At 35.6% G+C, this 24267-nt stretch overlaps 1 protein-coding gene across 3 annotated transcripts in view; it reads right to left on the minus strand.

The window, feature by feature from the left end:
• Window positions 1-257: 257 nt before the first annotated feature.
• LOC108605193 (maker324) overlaps window positions 258-24267 on the minus strand; it is a 50670-nt gene continuing 26660 nt past the window's right edge. For 2 of the 3 annotated variants that reach the window (XM_017994785.1, XM_017994787.1), the window contains 4 exons: window positions 19647-19675; window positions 13400-13467; window positions 4135-4166; window positions 258-395 (listed from right to left, as the gene is read on the minus strand). In XM_017994785.1, coding sequence (XP_017850274.1) covers window positions 299-395; window positions 4135-4166; window positions 13400-13467; window positions 19647-19675 — 226 coding nt within the window. In that variant the 3' untranslated portion in view covers window positions 258-298. The remainder of the gene's footprint in view (window positions 396-4134; window positions 4167-13399; window positions 13468-19646; window positions 19676-24267) is intronic. The other variant, XM_017994786.1, reaches the window with a different exon arrangement.

The following is a 24267-nucleotide window of genomic DNA, read 5'->3' on the forward strand; positions in this document are numbered from 1 at the left end:
AAGGAGCTGGAGCTAAAAACCGATGCATTTTGGCCATTCCAAATGTAAACAAAAAAGACTTAAGCAGCGAACTTGCTGGACATTTTTTTTGCACGATCCTGGAATGCAGTTTGATAGATTCAATGTCCATGAGCACAAAAATGCATTTCCTTTTTTATTTAGAAGGATAACAAAGGATTAGGAGCTAAAAAGGGTCTGTAAAAATAATAAAAATGAAATTATATCAATTAGCTTTATTACATTTTATTTAACAGAAGCATTTATTAATAAATAAAAAATATCTCGCTTTCAGCTGCTTTTAAGTCTTTGTTGTGATTGCCGCTGATAGTTCAAAGTATCCGCAGCTTATTTGGGCTCCAGTGATTTGCCAGGATGAAAGTCCGCAATGGTAACAGCTAAAGTAAATTATAAAAAAGAAATAAATATAATTAAGAGATTGGTAATGGTTTTAGCTTTAGTATGACAATGTTTAGATTTTGTAGATTTCAATTGCCAAATTGTACAAAATATAATTATGACTTGTGTATTGCTAACAAAAATTTCAATGGCAAAAATGTATAAAATAGAAATGTAACTGCAATTTGCAATTGATTTGGTTATGGGGTGTGAAAGTTATGCGTTACGCTTTGGAATGCTGGCAATGCTTGAGTTCTTTCAAACTGACAAGGGGAGAGTAGAGCGAAGAGAGGGGTTGGGGTTGTTGTTGTTGTTGTTGTTTTGCTGTGTGCAATTGAAAGTTAAGCCATTATATTGTTATGCTCGCTGTTATGCACACATTGACAACAGTCGAAGCATTGTCAGCAGCTTAATAAGCTGAATAATGCAGTCAACAGAGGAAGAGAAAGGCGAGAGAGAGAGAGAGAGAGAGAGGGGAGAGCGGGTAAAGCAAAGACAGTCAAATATTACAAGCTCTTTGCACTGCATTGTTGTGTACGGAAAATTGGGAAACGGTTCAAAGAAATATAGATAAACAACGAGCAAGAGAGTGAGACTGAGAGAGAGAGAGTTAGCGAGAGCGAGATGAGCAGACAATGGGGCAAGCAACAAGCGGCGTTTGTTGCTGTTGTGTCATTGTGGCTGGGCCTGGGCCCTCATATCGATAACAAAGCGAGCAGTCGAGATTATTAGCTTAATACGCAGCATAATAGCTTAACAAAAGAGCCGAACAGGCCAACGCTCCAGACCAGTTAACAGTCTTAGCCCAGCAGCAGGTCAGCCGTATGTTGTTGTTGTGCTCAAAGGGGGTGCGGGGGTGAGAGCCAGATTATAGTCAAGCTGCCAAGTTGAGCATGTTAAGCGCTCAGCTCGCACAATGCTCGCTCACGTCGTAATAAATAAAATATATGCCAATATATAATTGCTTGAAAAAAAAACAATGATTGCTATTACTAGCTGCAATTATCTGATAACATTTTTGCATTAAGCCAATTAACAATTAACAGTAACAATTTTTAGTTAAGCGAACAGCAATTGCTGCAGCAGAATGTTAAATGCAATGATTTTAATTAAATAGCAAACGCACATGAAATGAAATATAATCAGGCAGTGAGCAGATAAGCGATAGATAGATGGTCGGCCAATTGCAATGATAAATAAGCATGCCTGCATGCATGCATGCATGCATGTGTGTGTGTGTGTGTGTGTGTAAGGTAAGCTGATATGCAATTGCATTGGCTGCTCTAGTCTATAAGCCAGCAATAGGTTTGGAAACAATGCGTGCTTAATATTTATTATGCATCAATTAAGCGTTTTGTGCAGCATGGCGTATGCGTAATATAATAAAGCCTCTGTCAGTGCCAAAAACAACAACAGCAACAACAACAACAGTAAAATGTAATTACAGTTAAACGCTTTACTGTTGTTGTTGTTGTTATGTTACGCATACGCACTGGTATTGTTTATAAATTTTAAGCCTTTAATGCCACAACAATCAACTGCCGACACACACACACACACACACACGCACATACACATGCGCACATTTTGGGGGTTAGCTCACCTGCAGCAGCTTTGTTGCATTTGTTGCTTATAGCAACTAATTTCCATCATGAAAACCACAAACTTCTCTAATAAATTGCACTAAAGCTTTCGTTTTATTTTTCGCCATAACTTTGTTATTAGTATATTCAAGGAATTATACAAAAGTCAACTAACTGTACAGAATGGCATCAAACGAATTTTTGGTTGCAACAAATTTTGGTTGCTGCTTGTTTATAACAATAAATAAATAAAATGCTTAGAACTTCAATGTTTATGAGTTAAAAATGTACACAGCTCCAAAGAGTTCAAGCTCTATCATAAATAAGTGTGTATAATAATATTAGAAATTAAAATAAAATATGTAGCGCATTTTTTTGATTAGGCAAAAGCGCATAAAATTAAAATTTAAGTTCTAAGTTTGCATTAAAAAATAAAAATTGCTCACTTTTATTAAAAAGCTATAGTTATAATTATTGTCAATTATTTGTTGTATATAGTAGTTAAGCAAAAGCGCATAAAATTGTAATTTTGCATTAAAAATATAAAAAAATTGTTAAGTTTATAAAAAAATTTATAAAATTCCAAATGTTTATTTTGCTGTTAAACTGTTTAGTATTAAAAACAATTGCTCATAAATTGCTTAACCAATTAATGCAAACTGTTCAAAGTTATCGATATTGCATCACTAGTTTTAAGTTTCTGTGTCATCTCTAATATGAAAAAGTGCAGTACACAACACAAACTACTTTATGTACATCAAAAAAACAAGCATAAGAAATAATTAATTATCTGTGGCTGTTGGCTAAAGTTGAATTGTTGCAATTATGAAAAAAAAGTAGCAACAATCAAAACTTCAGCTGTGCGCTGCTGCTTTTTATAAACTTTATACAATTGCAGTTAATAAGCCCGCAGGCCAGTTAGCTGTTAACAATGGCTCAGCTTAGCTGGCAGCTTCACTTTGAGCCAAACTGTAATTGTTTGTTAATTTTAAGCTGTGCTGAGCAGCAACACAAGCGCTTTAAATATTAGTTGCTAATCATAATTGAGTAACTTTGCGTTAACAATTCAATGCAGTTTATATATATATATATATATATGACTTTGCTGCCCAGCTTATGGTTTGCAGGTTAAATAAACTTTGTGCGATTGCGATGGAGGGGGAGGGGTGGGGGGGCACTCTATCTAAACTGGGTTTGGTTAGCAAACTTGATTATCTGAAAGTCAACTTTAGCACTTGGCAGTTGCCACTTTGTGAGCGCGAGCTCATGTGTGTGTGTGTGTGTGTGTGAGCAAAGGAACTTGAAGTTTAAACGCACTTTAGTTTATTAGCTAACACACACACACACACACACACATGCATATGTTTGTATATACAATGCAAGCCATTGACGTTTATTGAATGAAAATCGTTTGTGGGCGTTGCCCTCCCCCCAAGCCGTTTCCTGTTTCCCGTTTTCCGCTTCCCTTTAACCGTTGCTGCGCTTCCCGTCTGCATTGTTCTGCTGTTGCATGCAACAAAAAAAAAACGTATATACATATATAAAAAGCAAACAAGAACAACAACAACAACGCAAGCGATTTTGCCAAAGAGCGTGCTCAGCAACTGCCGAGTCGAGTCGAGGCGAGTCGAGTCGATTCGAGACTAAAGCTTAACACACAGTCAGTGTGTGCCACGCCCATATGAGGCAGCGGCAGCGCCCATGGCCGCAAACACTGCTTGCCAGAGTGCAAACATTTCAAATCGCCGGGTCATGATTCAAGCACTCAGTCAGCTGTATTTTATTGAATTAGGGCAAACGAAACGGCAAAGCGAGCGATGAGTGCAGCTGGGCGGGGTGGCATGTGGCATGTGGCAGCGTCACTGTTGGGATGAGCACACACACACACACACATAGTCAATAACTTCATAAATCAAAGCGTTTGCTCAGTCATTTTTAGAATTTGCTTGCAGCTTCATTCAGTTCCCAGCAGCCCCCCAACTGCTTTTTGCTTTTTTTTTTTTGCAATTTTCTATTTTATTTTTGCATTGCCCATTGTTGTTGTAATTGCTGCAGCTCTAACTTTTTACACACACACATACACGCTGCTATGTGTGTGTGTGTGTGTTGCTTTGTTTTAACACTTTGCCTATTTGTCTTTCTTTTTAACGCTTACCTGTTAGCCCTGGGAGCTTCGTTTGCCTGCATCTGCAAATAAAAGGAAACCACAAAGCATAAATTTCATACATAAACAATTATTTCTGTGTGTGTGTGTGTGTTAAATTAAAAGCAGCAGCGTTTAATTTCAATTGCATTTATACAACTTTAAAATTTTGTATTCAATTATTGTTTGAAATTTAATTTGCAATATTTCATATAATTAAACGCTGCTCAACACTGAGCTCAGGCATGGGCGTAGTCAGCGCGAGGGGGTTACAATTTTGGCCATGCGCATTAATTAACAATATATAAATTAATACACTAAAAACAAAAACATAATTTTAAATAATTTTTAAATTTAAATATTTTATGTAATCTTTTCTTTTATCGTCGACTGTTATATATATAAAAATGAATTTGAGACTCTAACTCAGCAAAATGAAATCGAACTTGAATTTCAGAAGCTTTTGAAACACTTAATTAAAATAAGCATAAATTAGTTTGCTAAATCGATTTAGTAAAAAGTTAATTATTAAATAGCAGAATTGTTATAAAGCTGAGAAACTTATAAACTAACTATAAGCATGTTGCAATTTTTAAGACCTCTTTGTGTCATTTATTACTAAAAGTTGCATTCATTTTAAAAATATTTAATTTGTTTAATTTATTCACATTATTTCTTGCTTAAATTTTAAAAAATTCGCAAAATTTTAGTGCTGTAAAATTCTGTTTGTTATTAGCGTAAAACCTCAAAACTTTTTAGAATTTAGAATTTGTTAAAAAACATTAATTTAGTTGTAAGCTCTGCAATTCAACAAAAATGCATAAATAAACTTTTTGTTTTGCATTTAATAAATGAAACAATTAAATTGTAAATTTGCATGAAACAAACAAAGTTCACGAAATGGAAAATTGTTTACATACATGAGCTAAATTAAGCTGCATTCAAAGTTGGCAAATTTCAGACTAATAATGGAAATTAGATGCTCCTCCTCGCCTACGCCCATGAGTGTTCGACTGCCTAATTAGTCAGTCGTTCATGTGGTAGCAACTCGATGCAGCAGCAACTTGTGGCTCCTCTGATTGAGTTGCAAACATAAAGGGTATGAAAATATTTGCAGCTCCAAGTTTATTGCTAATTTGTTGTGCTTTTTCCTTTTGTTGCGCCTCAGCTTGTTTGTCACAGATTTCTTTGCTTTGTTAGTGACTTAGTTGGCTGCATGTGGCTTCAATTTATTTGTTGTTGTTGTTGTCGCTTCTGCCTGCTCAACATTTAATTGTGCTCAGCATAAATAAATTTTAAAGGGCAACTGCAATGCACTGAACTGCTGCCCAACTGTGTGGCGCATACAAAAATATTTTGCAAAATAGAAAAACTCATTGCAGGTGGGGTGGGGTTGGGTTGGGGTCCATTGTTATGGCCAACAAATTTCTATGAAGCTGGCGCTGGGCGCTTTGTCCAGCAGCTGGTAAGTCCGCCCTGCTTTATGCTACGTTCTGCGTTCTCTGAAAACAAAATGCACAATTGAGTCCAATCACATAGAGAGTCCTTGCATTTGCTCCTTTGTCATTTCATTTCTTTTTTTTAATAAAATTGTTAGCAATAACATTGTTGGCGGCTTTGGGCTTTGAGTCAAAAGCTTACAACTATTTTTAATGAGCGACTTTCATATGCAAGAGAAACCAACATGCATTTATTAAAAACAGAGTCAACAATTAAATTTTGACACGCAAAATGTAAGCACAATTAACTTTTGAGAGTAAACAAATTCATTAAAACATTATACAAGACAAATTAAAGTCAATAATAAATATTTGTGCATTTGTGTAAGTAAATTAATAAAAGTAGTAGTAGTAATGTAATAAAAAAACTTATAAATTAATTAAATTAATTGTATTAAATTTGTGTTAACTAATTATGCAAATTTGCTGCCAAGTTAAACTATGATAAACCAAAAAGATTAATTAAATTAATTGTATTAAATTTGTGTAAATTAATTGAGCTAAGCTGCTGCTAAGTTAAACTATAAACAAAAATATATAAAAAAATAAATTACGCTAAAATGAGCCGCATTTTGTTTTTAAATGTAAGCGATTAAGTTTTTAACTTTCAACAATAATTTAATATATTATTAAATAAATTAAATTTATAATTATAAAAAAAATAGAAACTAAGCAAGCAGCATTTTGTTTTTAAATTTAAGCGATTAAGTTTTTAACTTATAATTAAAAATTCAACAATAATTTACAACGTGCCCAAATATTTGAAGCTTTGAGCTGTAGCTACTTTTAGGCAAATTTACTTAAACAAATATAAAAATATTCATAAATTATTATAAATTAAATAAAGCCTAACCCTAAATAAAGCAACTGAGCTCTGCTCTGGCTACATAATTGTAATATAGAATTAATTCGATATAAACTTCGAGCAATAAAATTTATTTCTATATTTAGTCTGGGCTGGGCGCGCTTACATTTCTTAGAGTCGCTTCATAATACAAATAAAGCAGCTGCTGTTGCTTTTTGATTGCGCTCGCTGTCATTTATGTCTTTAGAGTAAATTTTAAATTCAATTCGCTTCGACAAGTGTAAAATAAGTTAAGACTTTGGGCACTTTGTGCATAGCTAATTAAGTAATTGGCGCACAAAAATAAAAAGTGCAAGCGACAAGCAACAATTGTTTATACAGCTGTCATTTTCACACACACACACACAGTTAACTATTAGCTGTCTCGCTCTTCAGTTGGACAATCGTTTGGGGCAAAAGTTATGCTCTGTGGCTTTGGCTGTGCTGCTAATTAGCTCGCAATGCCATATGAATGAACATGAAGCGAAGTAATGCGTGCTGCTCTGCTCTGAGCTGCTCTGAGCTGCGCTGCGATGTGTTAATGTGTGTACTCCGAAAAGTATGCAATCAAATTATAAAATTGCAAACTGTGGGGAGTAGCGACTGCAGCTAGAAAACGAAGTTAAAAGCGCTGCTGTGGCAACTAGCCAGATTCACACACACATACACACATGCACACACACACACACACACACTTGTGCTGCATCGACACTTTTGCCATTGGCATTTTAACAAGTTGCATGCGGTGGACTTAGCTTCAAGTTAAAGTTAATGCCATGAATTTTAAATTGAATTTAATGCGTATGCGCATGTGAGTGGAATGCACTAGCAGCAGTTGCACACACACACACACACACATGTCTCTGTGTGTGTGTGTGTGCGTGTCTGGCTGTCATAGCAGCCGCTTGCACGTTGAGCGCCAAATTTACGCAAAAAGTTCAACGGCTCAACCAACTCTCGGCTACACTTATTTATTATTGGCTTTGGGCTAACTCACACACACACACACATGGACACACACACACACACATGTGCACACTCTGTGGCTATTTTTGGGCGCCCGCTGTGCTTAAGCTGGACATTGCTCACGTTGCTGCTGCTGCTGCTGCCACAAACGTAACCGTATTTGTTACAAGCTGCAACCAAATCGCCGCGTGTGGCGACATTTCTTGCGCTCACTGTGCTGCTTAAATAATTTAGCAATTTGTATGCATGGCTAGCACTGCGGCTTGCTTGCGACTATAATGCCCAAGTCCGCATAAGCGCATCAGGGGAAATAAAATCGCAACAGCGTGCGCCCCCCACCCCCCCAGGCAGTTGCTCAAATGCAATAAAATTCACTTTGCACTCCCACGCTAAAGAAAAAAAAGCAATAGCACTCACTCACTCACACTCTAGCTGTCTCGCTTACACTTGCGTGTGTTGCATATGTGCGTGGCATGCAACGCTGCGTGGCAAGCATTGCAAATGATGCACAATCCGAAAATCAAATTCATAGTTTACCTGCGCGTGCAGCAGCCGCAGCAAATTTACTAAATATTTTTATAATTATTAACTAAGCGAAATAAATTTTGATGCATTTCGTTAAAATATTTCAAATCGACGCTTGACTTTCTATTAAGCATTTAATTTTGAGTTTAATGCAACATTTTATTTGAATTATTTTTACTATTTTTGTTCGTTTGCTTAGCGACTTTGCTGCTTAACTTTGAATTCTATTTGCAGCAATATTCGATGGAATTTTTAGCAGGCGACTCATCGCTATTTGAAATTTTCTTGAATATTTAAGATAAATAATAGTGCACATAGACTTTGGTTTATAATTCAAGAATTGTTTAATAGAATTGCTTACTGCATTGGAAACTTTTTAAGAACAACAATTAAATAGTTTCGAGTTAGAGCTTATCAATTTTAGAATTTAATTCGCTTTCGTTATGCAACAATCTGAATTTGAATTGAATTCTTTACTAACTAATAATGATATACATATAAAAATCTATGCATAGCATAAAAAATAATAATAATTTGAAAAATGTGCTCTAAATGAAACGAGAGCTCAGTTTTATATTTTTATACAAAAATTGCGCTGAGAACATTTAATTTACACAAATTTTTTTCGCATAAAAATAAAGAATGCAAAATCATTTACAGCTATTCGCGTGTGAAATACAAGCAGTGAATGTTATTTTGATCGACTAGCAATATGAAAAAACTGCGAAATATTTTTATGAGTAAAGTCTCATGCTTAGTTTGTTGTTAAGTATTAACAATAAATTCAAATATGTATAAAATAATTAACAATAATTTAAATAAAAATTTTATGCTGTTGCCAAGGCAAGAATTGAAACTTGCAAACAATTTTGATGCAAATTTTTGTTGCTAGCTTAAAGCATATAGAAAGCTATGGCAACGATATATGCAGCCAATATCAATAACTAAATTTAGAAGCCAAAAATCTTAAGCATACGACTATGTTATACACTTTGTTTAGCTTTAGGCATTTTTGTACATAATTTTCTGCTCAAACCCAAGACAACGCGACGTATGCGTAATATATATTAAGCATACGCATGTTGAGCCAACTAGATGCATTAAAATAATGCATATGCTTGAAATTATAGCAATTTATGTAGTTACGTATATGCGCACATTGCGTATACGCTGCGTATACACAATAAAAAGCGCACAGAGCGCATTGCTTAACTATTATGCAGAAACTAGTTTGTCAGTTTTACATTTTTGACACATTCCACTGACATTTGTCTTTGTTACGGTTTAGCTTTTATTGCTGCAGCTGCGTCAAAAGCGAAACAAAGCGCAAGCAAAAGAGCAAAGAGCAAAGAGAGAATCTCAGTAAATTATGCAAACTTCTCTACATATTCATTAAAGTCAAACCCAAAAAATTAAAAAGCACAAGTGCAGCTACTAAAAATGAAAACAATCAAAAGCCAAAAGCCAAAGCCAAAGCAGCAGCAACTACAAGTCGAGTCATTCAACTGCAATGGCAACGAGAGCGAGAGAAATTAGATTAGATTTTCATTGTTGTTGTTGTTGTTGTTTGCTAAGTTAGTCAGTAGGTTAGTTAGGGTCAGCGCTTGCACTAAAAACTAATGACTGAGCTAGAGAGAGAGAGAGAGCGAGTGATTTGTTCAACTTGTTTAAGTGTCACGTGTTTGTGCCGCATAAAAATGAAAACCTGCGTAGCACTGGAAAAGTGCGTCAAGAGCTGCTTAATTATTTTTATAATGTTGCCCCAGCTCTCGCTCAGTTTGTTTGCTCGTTATGCCTTCCTGTTTATTGTGCGTTTGTTTATTTGCCCTGTTTCGTTCCCCTTCGTTGGCTCGTTGGGTCACTCAGTGAGTCCGTTCAGTCTGCTCTGCTCTGTTTGTTGCTCGCATTACATTTCGGGATTATGACTATACCGGAAGTATTCAATCCCCAGCAGCCGTTTTTGATAGCCACTGGCAAAGCGCCCTAGCGTGTGTGCAAGCGAGACAGCACTATTGGCACTATTGTTGCAATTTTCTTGTTCATCTTTTTTTTTTTGCCAGCCATATAAATCTGACATTAAAATGTTACGTTCTGGCATACAAAATATTTCTCATTTTTTGCTAGTGTTGCATGTTTTACGCCGCGTATACATAATATTAGCACACAAAATTGTAGTCGCTGTCAGCTTATGGGGGTGAGAACAATAAAAAACGTTTATACGCTCAATTTTGTATACAAATCTATTGGAAAATTGCATTTGCATTTGCAAACTTATTGTGAACTTATTAAACAAAACAATAATTTCATTTATTCAATTTACAATTGTAAGCTGACTATGGAATAGAAGCCTAAATTTGCGTACAATTAATTGTAATTGCAAAATAAATAAATATTGGCAATATATAAAATTGTTTTGTATAAAAAAATTAATAAATGAAATTTTATTGCAAAATAAATAAATAAAGTATTAGCAAATGTTTTGTATAAAAAAATTAATAAATGAAATTGATTTGCAAAATAAATAAAAAAAATATTAGGAAAACAAAATTGTTCTGTATAAAAATTTAATAAATGAAATTTAATAATTAAATATAATATTAGAAATATATAAAATTGTTTTGTATTAAAAATTTAATAAATGAAATTGAATTGCAAAATAAATAAATAAAATATTAGCAATATATAAAATTGTTTAAAAAAATTTAATAAATGAAATTGAATTGCAAAATAATAAAACAAAATATAAGCAATATATAAAAAACTTAATAAATTTAAATTAATTGCAAAGTAAATCAATAAAATATAAGCAAAACAAAAAAAAATAAATGAAATTGATTTAATTTAAAAATATTGCAAGTTAACAAATAAATAAGCTAAGAAATTAAAAAAGATTAAATACAATTCATTTAAAGCAAAAATATATAAAATTTTGCAAGTAGCTTAGGCGTATTTATATTTTTTTAACAAGCTTTTTATACTTGCTGCATTAATAATAAATAAAATAGCAGCAGCTTTATTTATTACAAGTGTTTAATATAAAATTAAGTTGTTGTAAACTGAAACACTCAGCTAATCTTTGCTCAGACATTAAAATCTACGCTCGGCTGTCTGCTGTGGTTTTCACTTGGCTTCAGTCAAGCGTTAACAACAAATACAAATGCCTAGGAAAATGTTGAAATGCGGCGCATTGTTTTACACACAAACCGCACAAATCATTTGGCAATTTCAAAATGGCAAAAGGTGTTTTTGATTGCGGCCAGCAGCAGCAATCAGCAGCGGCGATTATCGAAAAGTTGCAGATGCGACAATCAAATGAAAGCAAACAAAATGCAAGTGGATGATGGAGAGAAATGCAGCAGCAGCAGCAGCTGTCCGAGCAGTGGCAAATAGAGAGAGAGATAGTGGCATGTGGCATGTAGCAGGGGGGGGGGAGCTTAGTATAGAAATATGAAATGTAATAGTGACAGAAACAAGCTGAGGAAAAAAAAAAGCGTTTGACAAGCAGCAGCAGCAGCTAAGACACAACAACAATGTTGTAGACAATGCTGTGTGGCATGAGTAATGTGGCAAGCGCGCAGCATGAGCTAGCGACAAGATAAAAAGAGAAAGAGACAGAGAGAGCAAGACTGAAGCTGCTGCTGCTGCTGCTGCTAGTGAGTGCAACATGCGATGCGATGCGGCAGCGGCAGCGGCAAAAAGTCGCTTGCGTTGATTGTTTGCACTTTATACACTAAAATTGTGACACACACACACACACAGAGAGAGAGAGAGCGAAAAGCATAAAAAGTAGAAGCAGCGCTGATGGCTGCTGATGTCGTTTGGGGAAAGCTTGAGCATGCAAGTGGGAGCGAGATAGCGCTAGTGCCAAAGTGGCATATGAAGTTTTGAGTTATGCGCTGTGGGCGTGGCCACAGCCAAAAAAAAAAATATTAAAGCAAAGAAATCAAATACGTTAGGCAACAATGGGTTAAGGCATATATATTAAATATATATATATATATACATATGTGTGCGTGTGTGTGTGTGTATTGCAATTATTTTGATTTTTGCTGCACGAATTATGCGTTTGACAACAATGCGCATCAAATTATTACACATACGCAGCGTATGGCAAGCACAAGTAAAATAAAAATTGTTGCAAGCAGTGCGAAAATTAAGTTGTTAAAGTTAAGAAAGCTGAGAAAGTGAGAATTGTTGCGTTTGATGTGCCTGTCAACTCAATAAACTGCAATGCAAACATAAACACACACACACAGACACATACACAGTTGATTATAAATATGTATATAGCCAGTTATATACATAGAACGCAACGCTTAAGCTGTTAAGCTCTTGTGTCAACAGTCAAAACGCTTGCAGTCATTTTGGCTACCCAGAGAGCAAAATTTAATTAATAAGTTAAAGCAAGCGCCTGCAGACAAGCGCACACACAGCGTTTTAAAAAAATACATAATTATATATATATATATATAACTGATTAACAAATTGTGTAAGCAAACTTGGCAATAATTAGCTTTGGTCCGGTCCAAGCTGCAACTGTCAACTGCGAGCGACGCGACTCACGCAGCACGCAGCACGCGTTGCCCGCTAGTCATTTAGACAACGCGCAGCTGCAACAACAAAAGCAACAACAACAACAACAATAATAATAATGAAAGCGAACAACACTTTCAACTTAGCTTACGCTCTTAACTTCTTGCTGCCTCAGCTGCTTGACGTCATTTATCATTCAAGCCGCTTAAACTTTTTTGGCGCATGCAACTAAATGCAAAAAAAAAAAAAACGAAGTAAATTTCGAACTTTTTGGGAAAGCGCAGACAATTTGGCACATTAAACTGGCAGGCGCGTCAAATGCGACACATAACGACATGCATATTAAAATGAGCGCTAGAGCGAGTGCGAGCGAGCGAAGTCGCACTTCACACCAAAGGCAAACGTAAGTCAAAGCTAGCACCAAACTCAAGGCTTAGTAATTAGTTTAAGTTTCGATCTACTTAACAGTGCGCTGCGCTTAATATGCGTATGCGTAATATTGCACTTAGTGCTTCGAAAATTAGCAACAACATTTGCTTGTAGCTTTCACATTTATATTGAACTAAGTGCAAACTTTTTCTTTTAGAAAATTCTGTACAATTTTTAAAAATATATCAATCAAAAGTAGTGCAACGTATACGTAATATACACATACTAACCTCTTTGTAAATTGGCAACAACATTTGCTTGTTGCTTTGATTTTTAAGTAAAACTTTTTCTTTAGAAAATGTAAAATAAATAATGAAAGACTTATCTGAGTTTTTCGACTAATATTTAGCAAAACTAAACGTAATTCTAACCATATTTAACTCAGTTCTAGAACATTTTCTTGCAGCTTTGACTTTTTTTGAACTAACTAAGTGAAACTTTTGCTTTATTTATAATTTTGAAAATAAAAAGCTCTACTCACTTTTTCGCAAAGCCTCAGCACGCGGCATCTGAGCAGGTTTAGTTGCATAATTTTTGTAGATTTTCCAGCTGTAAATGTAAATTGTTATTATTAGCTTAAGCCTTTAAATAGTTAAAGCTAGTAAATAATGCTAAATGTATTGATTTTTTAAACGAGCCTGTGAAACTTTTATTTAGAAAATTATGTAAACTTTATAAACTTTACTTTTGCGCTAAGGGCTTGTCTGCTTAGCTATATAGAAGCTTTAGCTAATACTCAACTGCTGTTTCAGCTGAAGCTTAAGCAAGCTAATGCCTTTGATTAGTTATCAATTATTAAACAGGCCAAAGTCATTTTGATTTATAGGATTTTTGTTTAAACGCAATAATTAATTGTAAAATTGAAATGCAAGTGCGCATAATTTGTTTATACAATTTAATGAAATTAAATAATTTTTAGTGTAGAAATGACATGAACAGAAAACGAAACAGCAACTTGCAACTTGCAACCTGCAGAAGCAAAAAAGTTGAGGCAAGCAGCTGCTGTGGGCAACAGTCAAGTCGAGTTGGCTTTTGTCTTAGCAGGCAGCAGAATAAAATTTCAACTAAAGCCAAAGATGCAACGAAAAATGCTAAAGTTTGAGCTAAGTTTACAAAGTTAACAGACTTGGCTTTAAATAGAGCGAAAGAGAGCGCAAGTGTGTGTGAGAGAGAGGCGCATAAAACTTAATAAATTTGCAATGTATATTTATGCGCACACATAATAAAGCAGCCACTATAAATAATTGCGAGCACACAGAGCGAGAGTGAAAGAGATAGCTGCGCTTTGTTTTTGTTGCCACACATATGGCAGTTAGACATGTGCACGTGTTGCAAGGTGACAAAAAGTGCTTGCAACTGCGGCTGACCGCAAAAGTTGGCGGCGGCTGCGGCAGCAACAAAAGGCAGCAGCAAGTGCCACTTAGTCGTAGCCGTAGCGCCGTGTGGCGCCTCATGGCGCGTAATATTATACGCCGTGTAAAGCTTTTGGGGGGGGCGCGCCTTGCGCTAAGTGGCGCGGTATCTATCAGCAACACGCGCCAGTTCGCACAACAATGTGGATGGAGCAGCCTCAACTGGGCAATAAAAAACGCTCAGCACTTCACACGCACAGTGGGGCAAGCGGCGCGTCATAAACACACTCGCGGCGTCTTGAAAGCGACGTTGCAATTTTGCAGCTGCAACAACAACAGCAACAACAACAACGGCAACAATTACATTTGAGTGCCGCGCGCCCTTAAGGACATTTTACTGATTTAATATTTGTTGCAAGTTGCAACTTGATATGCGTCAAGTTTATATGGCACCACCTTTTGCTGCATGCCACACACGCTTAGCTGCCACTGTTGTTATTTTTATTGCTGCTGCCGCCTTTTTTGTCACTTAACGCGCAGCGCAGCGCGGCGCAAAGCAGTCGCTAAATATTGCATTACGTATCCTTGCACTTTATGAGCGTCAGTCGCTCAGTCGCTCACTCGCTCAGTCGCTCAGTCGCTCACTCGCTCGCTCAGTGCCTGTTGTACGCTCAGTCGCTCTCGTTCGCTCAGTCGCTCAGTCGTTCGCTCAGTCGCTCAGGCGCGAATTAACTTGCGCTATAAGCATTGTGCATGCCACACACACACACACACACATAGACAGTCAGACAACTTGCACTCAGCATTTGTTGTTGATATCAAGCATACGCAATGTAAGCCACAGCAATAGCCGCAGGTAGCAGCAGCAGCCAAGCAACATAAAACTTGTAGCACTCTTAGGCTATATAACGGTAACGCTATGCCTGTCTATATGTATTTGTGTGTGTGTGTGTCGTAAAAGATAAAAACATTTGTTATTAGCGCTCGGATCATAAACAATATGCATGTTTAAGTGCGGCGCCCATGCTTGCCACCAAATGTTGCAGCAGCAGCAGCAGCAGCTGCCATTGATGGCCACACGCACACACACACACACACAGCTGTACGCTTGTAGTTTGCATTTGTAATTGCTTTTGCTTCTTTTTTTTTCTAGCTGCTGTATTTTTTATATTTTTTTATAGTTTTGCTTTTATGGCAAGTAACTGCCGCCACACAAAGCCGAAAGGTGAAACAATAAGCCAAAAGTTTAGCGCCAAACTTTATTTGATTTGACGCTACTTTTTGTTGCTTGCAACTTTAAATAAACTTGTGCCGCTTTAAACGCAAGCAACGCTGCTGCGGCATGTGGCACAACAGCATATTGCATGCAACATTGAGTTAATAAAGCAGCAGCAGCAGCAGCAGCAAAGAGTAAAAAAAAACAGAAACAAGCCAAAATTGATATAAAGTGCTTTCACTTACATATTTGCTAACGAAATTCGCTCACTCCCTTTCGCTCTCTCTCTCTCTCTCTCTCTCTCTCTCTCTGTCTCTGTCTCTTTGTGTTTTTGTTGGCAGCAAGACCTTCAGACATTTCTGCCTGGTCAAAAGTACTTTTAACTTAAATCATGCAGCAGTCAACCAACAATAACAAAGAAACTGCAATGAAGTCATAGCTGAAGCAGAAACACAAACACACACAGCAATGTGGGCATGTGGGCGTGGCAACTCGAAAAATTCTGTGCGCACTTTCTTCTCTCTCTCTCTCTAAAATAAACGTTGCAATAGATCTACGAAATAAATATGAAAATGCGCATAATAAAATAACATAAATGTTGATTTTTCACATATTTTGTTTGCTCTAAAACTTTAATAGATTTATGCATGTGTGTGTGTGTGTGTGTGTGCACATAAATTCAAAGTGCTTGACTTAAAGTTTTGCTTGGCTTAAAGCTAAACAAACAAAGCAGCAAAGCGGATGTCAATAAAGCAACAAAATTAAATTAAATACAACAACAAACAATAAAACAAAAAGTTATAAAATACACTACACGCTAATAAAAAATATAAAAGCATTTATATTTCGATTCTTATGTTTTACAAACTATTTGAAAATTTATTGTATTTCCTTAAATGTCGTAAGGCATTTTTATCGTTAATATTGTTGCTTAAAAAAAGGTTTAAGACATTTAATTCAAATATTTTTTATGTAGAAATATTTTTAACGTTAATAAAAATGCTAAAAAAATATTTAGTAAGGTTTGTAATATTTAATTGAAATATTTTTTAGGAGGAAATATTTTTAACGTTAATAAAAATGCTAAAAAATATTTAGTAAGGTTTGTAATATTTAATTGAAATATTTTTTAGGAGGAAATATTTTTAACGTTAATAAAAATGCTAAAAAATATTTAGTAAGGTTTGTAATATTTAATTGAAATATTTTTTAGGAGGAAATATTTTTAACGTTAATAAAAATGCTAAAAAAATATTTGGTAAGGTTTAAGATATTTAATTGAAATATTTTTTGTGAAGAAATATTTTTAAAATAAAAAATATTTTTTATATTTGATTAATGATTGTTTTACTTAGCAGCTTTCAAATTTGTTTTTTAAGACTCGATATGTGTCAAGCGCTGTTTTTATTTAATTTTGGTTTAAAATATTTGATTTTATAATATTGAAAAATTAACTACTAATTTGTTTTGAGACTTCAAACTATGTTATTCAACAATTTGTTAATATATAAAACAAATAGCAAATTTTTGTTTCAATAAAAGCAATTCAAAGCGGTTTGTTTTATAGCCCAAGGTGCAAGTTTAGCAGCAAAGCTGCAATACCCGTAATACAAATAGGCTTTTGGGCTAGAGCTTTGTGTGTGTGTGTGTGTGTGCGTGTGTGTGTGTAGCTGGCAGATATCTGTCTTGGCTGACAGCAGCGCAAAACTCTTTTGGCACTTGGCAGGCTGGCAGACAATAATAATGATGTTGCTGCTGCTGCTGCTGCTGCTGCTGATGATGCTTGGCATCTATGGAAATGAGCACACATGTCTGTGTGTGTGCGTGTGTGTGTGGCAAAAAAGGACATTGGAGTGTCACTTGTGGCAGCAGTTTTGAATATTTTCTGAATAGTAAATTATGATCATGCGAGCTATGGATGAAAAAAAAATGGAAAACCACTTGCAACATACACTTGACATGCTCGCTCTCGCTCTCGCTCACACACTCAGTGCGTCTCAGTTGGACTAGACTGAGACTTGCTGATTGCTGTTGCTTAGTTGCGAGAGTTTCGAGAGCTGCAATAGAATAGAAAAAAGAGCTGAAAGTCCAAGACGTATGCGTACTAATTGCATTGATGCCACAAGCTGCAGCTTTGCTTGCCACTTTGCAGCAGCAGCAGCAGCAGTTGCATGAACTTTGATTAGCAGCTGCATTGCTCTATCTCGCTTGCACACTCTTTGGCTCGCTTCACTGCTTTACTCATTAATATTTTGCTCTTAGATTTTCGACTTCATTTTTCACAATACAAATTTGTGTTTTGCTTTTAATTATAAACTGCATATTTAACAAAACTCTGTACTTAGGTTTAACCATTTTAGCTTTGAGCCCTTTAATTTAATGACATTTTGCACGACAAAGGCGCAAAAATTGAAATACAAATTGCTGCAACAACAACACGACAGCAGCAACATGTGAGTAGGCTGACATGTCATGGAAATGACCTCGACTCTGGGCAGAGCTTCGAGAGCTCATCATTAAGCGACAGCAGCAGCAGCAGCAGCAGCAATTGCGACAGAAAAGTTGTCACTAGCAGCAGCAACAGCAGCATGCAAATTTAAGCAAAGGGACGCTGGCGTTGCATAAATAACGACAACAACAACAACAACAACAACAACAACAACAGCAGCAGCAGCAGTAACAATAGCAATAGCAATGACTAAAGCAACTTGCATGCTTTGCATACAAAGCGCACACACACACATGCATACATATATACAGTGGGAGCCATGTGTACGTCACCTTTGCGTATCGGATTGCTGGCGTTTTCGTTAAACTCTCTCTATATATCCTTGTCTAACTGTAAAACGCAATAGTACGCACGTAACAATTGAAATTGTATTAAATTGCATTTTAATATATATTGCTGCAACAGCAACAACAACAACAGCAACACACACACACACACATAAACAAACAGGCAAGCGTAAAAACAATCAAATACCAGCAACTAAAAAACACAAGTACAACGCACATACACACACGCATACTAACTCAAACACACACACACACACATAGAGCGGAAATTTGACCATGACACTATGGGTGTTTTGGCTACTTTTTCTGGCTTTAATTTGCTAAAATTATTTAAATTTAAATTTATAAAATTATTTCATTGTCATTCATTGCAGCAATTTATTTTTTACTTTTAAGTTTATTTTATATAATGTTTTTATATAGTAAAATTTTAAATTTCACATTGAATCAGTATATATTAATATATATATAATATTAATATATATAAGCTTTTATTATTATCATAATTGCGTTATAAATTTCAAGATAAATCAGTTTTGATATATATTATTTTAATGAAAATAATCAAATGAGTATTGCATACCAAATTTCAAAATTAAACAGTTTTGCTAATAAAATATAAAAAAATTTCTATCAGACCCATTTTTTTAATTTATTATGCACTTCAAAATAAGGAAGCTTTTGATATTAAAATTATATTGCTTACACTTTTTGTTAAATAAAAATGATCAAATAAGAATTGCATACTAAAATTTCATCAGTTTTGTTATTTATATATGCATTATTTTTGTAAAATAAATAAAAATTGATCAGCAAATTTCAATAAAAATAGTTTTTAATATTAATATATATATATACAAATACATATACTTAGTATATGTTATTATACATTCTTATTGTAAGCTAAGAATTATTAAATCAGCACTGACTTTTCCCTTTGCCTAAAAAAACAGTTTGCATTGCCCATTGTACTTGGTGGGTTTATTTGTTGTATGCCAACCAAAGATAAAATACAAACTGTAATTTCAGTGCTTTCTTTTGCTTTTGCGTGCTTGATTTTTCTTATTTGTTCTTGTTCTTTGCTTTTATTTTATGTTTTAGCTGCTGCTGCTTCGATCATTTGTATTGCATGCATTGCATTTAAATTTCAACTTTAAATATTAATAACTAAACAAAAACGTGCTCGCATATTGTGTATACGACCTGTCGGACTGACTGTCCGTCTGGTGGTTGGAATTTCTCACTTTACTAATAGGCATTTTAGCTTTAGTTCGCTCTTTCTCTCTCTCTCTCTCTCTCTCGTATTATTGTATTTTTAACTACCAAAAATGCTTTAAATTTTATTCAAATATATTCACACTCACCATTTACTTTTGCTGACTCGCGTTGTAAGCTGGAATTAAAAAAGATTTAGACAATTAATAATCAATTATTTGAGCCCAAGGGCTTAGCGAATTAAGCATTTGCTGTTAACTCAAATGATTCCCGGAATTGTAGATCAATTACGGGCGCAGCGCTTTGACCCAAAAAGTGAAGTTTAATGTCGAGTGCAGTCGCTAGTATTTAAACACACACACACACACCAATGCAGGTCAACAACGAGAGCAAGAGCTGAACTTAAATTTGTTGCCTACAGTGCGTAGCGTAAATTTAATTACGCTAACAATGACTTTAGTTTTATTTAAAGCCTGCGAAGCAATAAATATCAGTTTTTGTATATTTCAAACATATGTTTGATTATAAATTATAATATTTAATTCAAGAGCTAACTTCCACTAGATCTGACATAGCCAGATTTAACATATAGGTTTAGGTATCGCCATATATAATAATATTTGATTTACAATTTTTGTTATAATTCGATTTTATAAATAAATTTTCTAACTGAGCGCATTGAAATTTGTAAGTTGCTGACAATAAATAAAAAATATTGCATAAATATATATAAAAAATAGCATAAATATATATAAAAAATATTGTATAAATATATATAAAAAATAGCATAAATACATACAAAAAATATCATAAATATATAAAAAAATAGCATAAAAAATATAGCACAAATATATATAAAAATATAGCATAAATATATATAAAAAATATATAAACATTGTTAAAAAAATAAAATATATATAGTAAATTAAAAACGTTTATTATAGTTAGATTAAATAAATAAATAGCCAACTGACTGCTTGAATGCATTAATGCTTAAATTTATTTGAATATTTAATTTAGGAAATGTTGACATAATTTATTTAGCAAAGTAACACATTGAAGTATTGAAAACTGTATTTAAAAATTTGTTTTTATATTTCTGCTGCTCTGAGACTTTTGTTAAATATTTTTAATAGCAACAATGCGAAGGCCAAGTTCAGGCCAGAGCAGCTGACAACATTGCAGCAGCAGCTGCACATACTTCTGTGTGTGTGTGTGTGTGTGTGTGTGATGTGTGTGTGTGTGTGTGCATATTTGCATATCCAGCACTGTGGCATTCCAGCACTTGGCATTTTACATGCTGTCATTGTCTTTTGTGGTTGTTGTTGTTGTTGCTGCTGTGGCTGGTTGCTTGTTGATGTTGCTGGCAATGTTTTTTGACAAGCGTCGCGCACAAATTGCAAAAGCAACGCCTTTTTTTACACACACACAGTGACTGCGATATGTATGCGCATACATGTGTATTTTTATTTATTTTTTTTCTTCTTTTTTGTGCGTTAACTTGCGTCACTTTGGCAAAAGCTCGAATTGATTTGCCTTGAAAGTTGCCAGCTACCGTCTTTAGCTGCAGACCACTCTAATCTTTTTCACAGTCTCAGTCTGTCTCGCTCTAACGCGCGCACGCTGTCTCTTTCTCTGTAGCTTCGTTTGCATTCCCTTGGCGTTTTCAGCGTCGTTGCGAAAATCATTTGCATAAAATCAAACCGCAGTGTAAATAAACTTGCCAAACACCCACCCATCCAAGCCACCCACCCAACCACCCACTGCTTACTACTTTAGTGCTTTGGCAGTAACCCTTGCGCAAGTTTAATGCAAAATAGGCGTAAAGTGTTGCAAAGTTAAGCGAATTACGTGGCCAGGCGTTTGCCAAAGTGCCTTTTACAATATTTTGGCTTAAAGCCGCGCTCCAGCTTAATTATAAATATTGGCTGTGTGTGTGTGTGTGTGTACAGCAAACATTAGTAGACATGAACATGTCGCAAGCCGCTGCCCAAAAAACAAACCAAGAAAAGCGTCAAGACTTATAGCCACAAATGTAACTCTTTATGTGTGTGCGTGTGTGTGTGTGTGTGTGTGTGTGTAACATGTGCCTTACATTATAGGTAGGCTTTGGCCTGCTTCTGACCGTGTACTCGCCGTGTTTCTGGCCATGTCCCCAGACGTGCACACGCCAAGCCAAAAGCGCCAGCCAGCCAGCCAGACTTGCCTTCCAGCTGTTGCCGTTGTGTCTTTCATTGCCGAAAATGCGAATTGCGAATGTTAATCGCACGCATTAGTATTGGTGTCAGGCCGCAAGAGCTCATCGGGCGGCGCCATGGGAGCTGCACGCCATGACGTCGACGTCGACGTCGACACTGGCTGCTGCTGCTGTTGTTGTTGGCGCGTCATTTGGCCAACATGAGAATTGTGCGCCAACATTTTTGTCAAACTGCAAAACCAAAACAGACATCAGCAACAACAAAAACAATAAGCGCAGCTGTGGCTGCTCAGACTATAGCATACATATATGGGCTGTTTATAGGTCGCTGCTGCTGCTGCTGCTGCTGCTGGTGGGAAGTGGCACGCGGCGCGCTCTTGTGACAAGCTTTTGGGGGGGCGTTCGACAAAAGTAGGCGTGGGCCAGTTTCAGGCAGCATTGTGGGCGTTTTTGTGGTGTGTGGCTAAGAAAACTTGAGGTGCTTAACAATAATTGAATGAAACTTGAGTTAAGTATGCACATGTGTGGCTGTAAAACTGAGAGCAGAGCAGCGCAGAGAGAGAGAGAGAGAGAGAGCGAGTCACACAGCCACACAGACATTTGTGATTGGGTCTATTAAACAAAAGTTCTGTGTTGTAGGCGTTGAAACAATAACAAAAGCGTCTCACACACACACACACACACACACATGTGTAACTGTATTTACAGCTTAAGCTTGTAACTAAATTCTAAAATTTTCAATACATAACTTTAATGCAAGCCCAACAAAAGAAAAAGCCAAATGTATAGAATTTATATTTTTGGCTGCTTTCATTTCCATTTTCGATTTTGGCAATACTTGATATTTGCTTCACGTGCTGTGCGTTATGCATTTGGCAAGTTGTCAGCACGCCTTGATAGCTGTCTATCAACCAAAAAGTAGCATAGAAAAAAATAGAAACTTAAAGCGCTTAAATGTCAATACGGATTCTTCTTGCTTTAAACAAATTCATTTGCAGCTGAGCACATTTTAAGTTCAATTGTGTTTCATTTAGTTGTTAGCGCTTGTATTTTTTACATTTACGCTGCCCTTTTAAACTATTGAACTTTTATTTGTGAATGCATCAATTTCAAATAATAAAATAAATAAATCTCAATTTGTACATACAGCAAAAGTAAAGTTGTAACAAAAGTATGTTGACAAAATACAAAAAAATTCAGCGCTCATTTTTAGTTTAACTTTTTGATTGCTTCAAAGATATTTGCTGTAAGTGCAGAGCAGCAAAATTATTTTTGATATAAATAGGCAAGGCTAGTCAATTTATAGTAAGAATTCTGGCCAATATATTAATTTAGACATATGAAATTTTGCTTTTGCAATTTAATTTTCTTGTGCGTTCGACTGTGCATAATCGAGATTAAATAACTGCTCAATGTTAAATAAACTTACTTACATATTAGATATTTATGTAAACAAGTAAAATATTTACACAAAAATGTAATAAAATGTATGCAGTTAACATTTGCTGTTACACACACACACACACACACACTTGAGTGTATAAATGTTTTTTGAAGCGAGCATTTTTCTTTGAACAAAAAGTTACAAACAGAAACATTGGCTGCAATTTGTGTTCTGTCAAAATACTTTTGTCCACAACTGTATAGCCATTACCATGCATATTACTATTCATATCATAAATTGCTACCAAAGCCATTATATGCTGCAGCAGGTACTGGCCACCGCCACCACCGCCTCCGTTGTGGTTTTCTGGCTTCATACGGGCGCGTGATTTTTGCTACGAAAACAACAAAAACAAAAGAGGAAACCCCACAAAGCTAAAAAAAAAACGTTTAACCAATAAACTAAAATGTTTGCAAAATGCATGTGCGCACATTGATGGATGTGTGTGTGTGTGTGTTATAATGGTTGTGTTGTTTTTTTTGCACTTGCACACGAAAAGAAAAAGAAGAAGACATTGAACAGAGAAGCGCTCCAGCGACCACGCAGCTTTTTTTCTATGCACTCAATTATTTAGCAGCTTACTGCTTAGATTAACACTTAAAACACACTTGCGCTTTACTGACTTAGCTTAGTATGCTTTACTAATTTTAATCACTGCAATTTCCGCACTTAAAACGTTTCACGTGCGCCTGCGTTGCTGACTCGAGAGCGCGAGAGTAAAAGAGAACCTAGCGGCGAATATCAAAGGGCTACACTGCTAAGTGTGATGAGCGCTCGTAGCGTGAGATTGAGGAAGCTTGAGAGCGTGAGAGCCTAGAGGTGAATATCAAATGGTTAAATTGCTAAGTGTGTTAAGCGCTCGTAGCGTGAGATTGAGGAAGCTCGAGAGCGTGAGAGCCTAGCGGTGAATATCAAATTGTTACATTACCGAAGCTGCTTGCCAAGTGTAATAAGCGCTTCTAGCGAGAGATTAAAGAAGCTTGAGAGCGTGAGAGCGCTGAGACAAAGCGCAAAACGTAGGCGAAGGCAACTCATAAGAATAACACAACGGTAAATAGAATTTTTCGTTTTCAAGGGCAACAGTGCAGCTTGACTGTGGAAAAAAAAAAACGTGCACTTGCAGTGAATA

The sequence above is a fragment of the Drosophila busckii genome, chromosome X (assembly GCF_011750605.1).
Source record: "Drosophila busckii strain San Diego stock center, stock number 13000-0081.31 chromosome X, ASM1175060v1, whole genome shotgun sequence".
NCBI lineage: Eukaryota > Metazoa > Arthropoda > Insecta > Diptera > Drosophilidae > Drosophila > Drosophila busckii.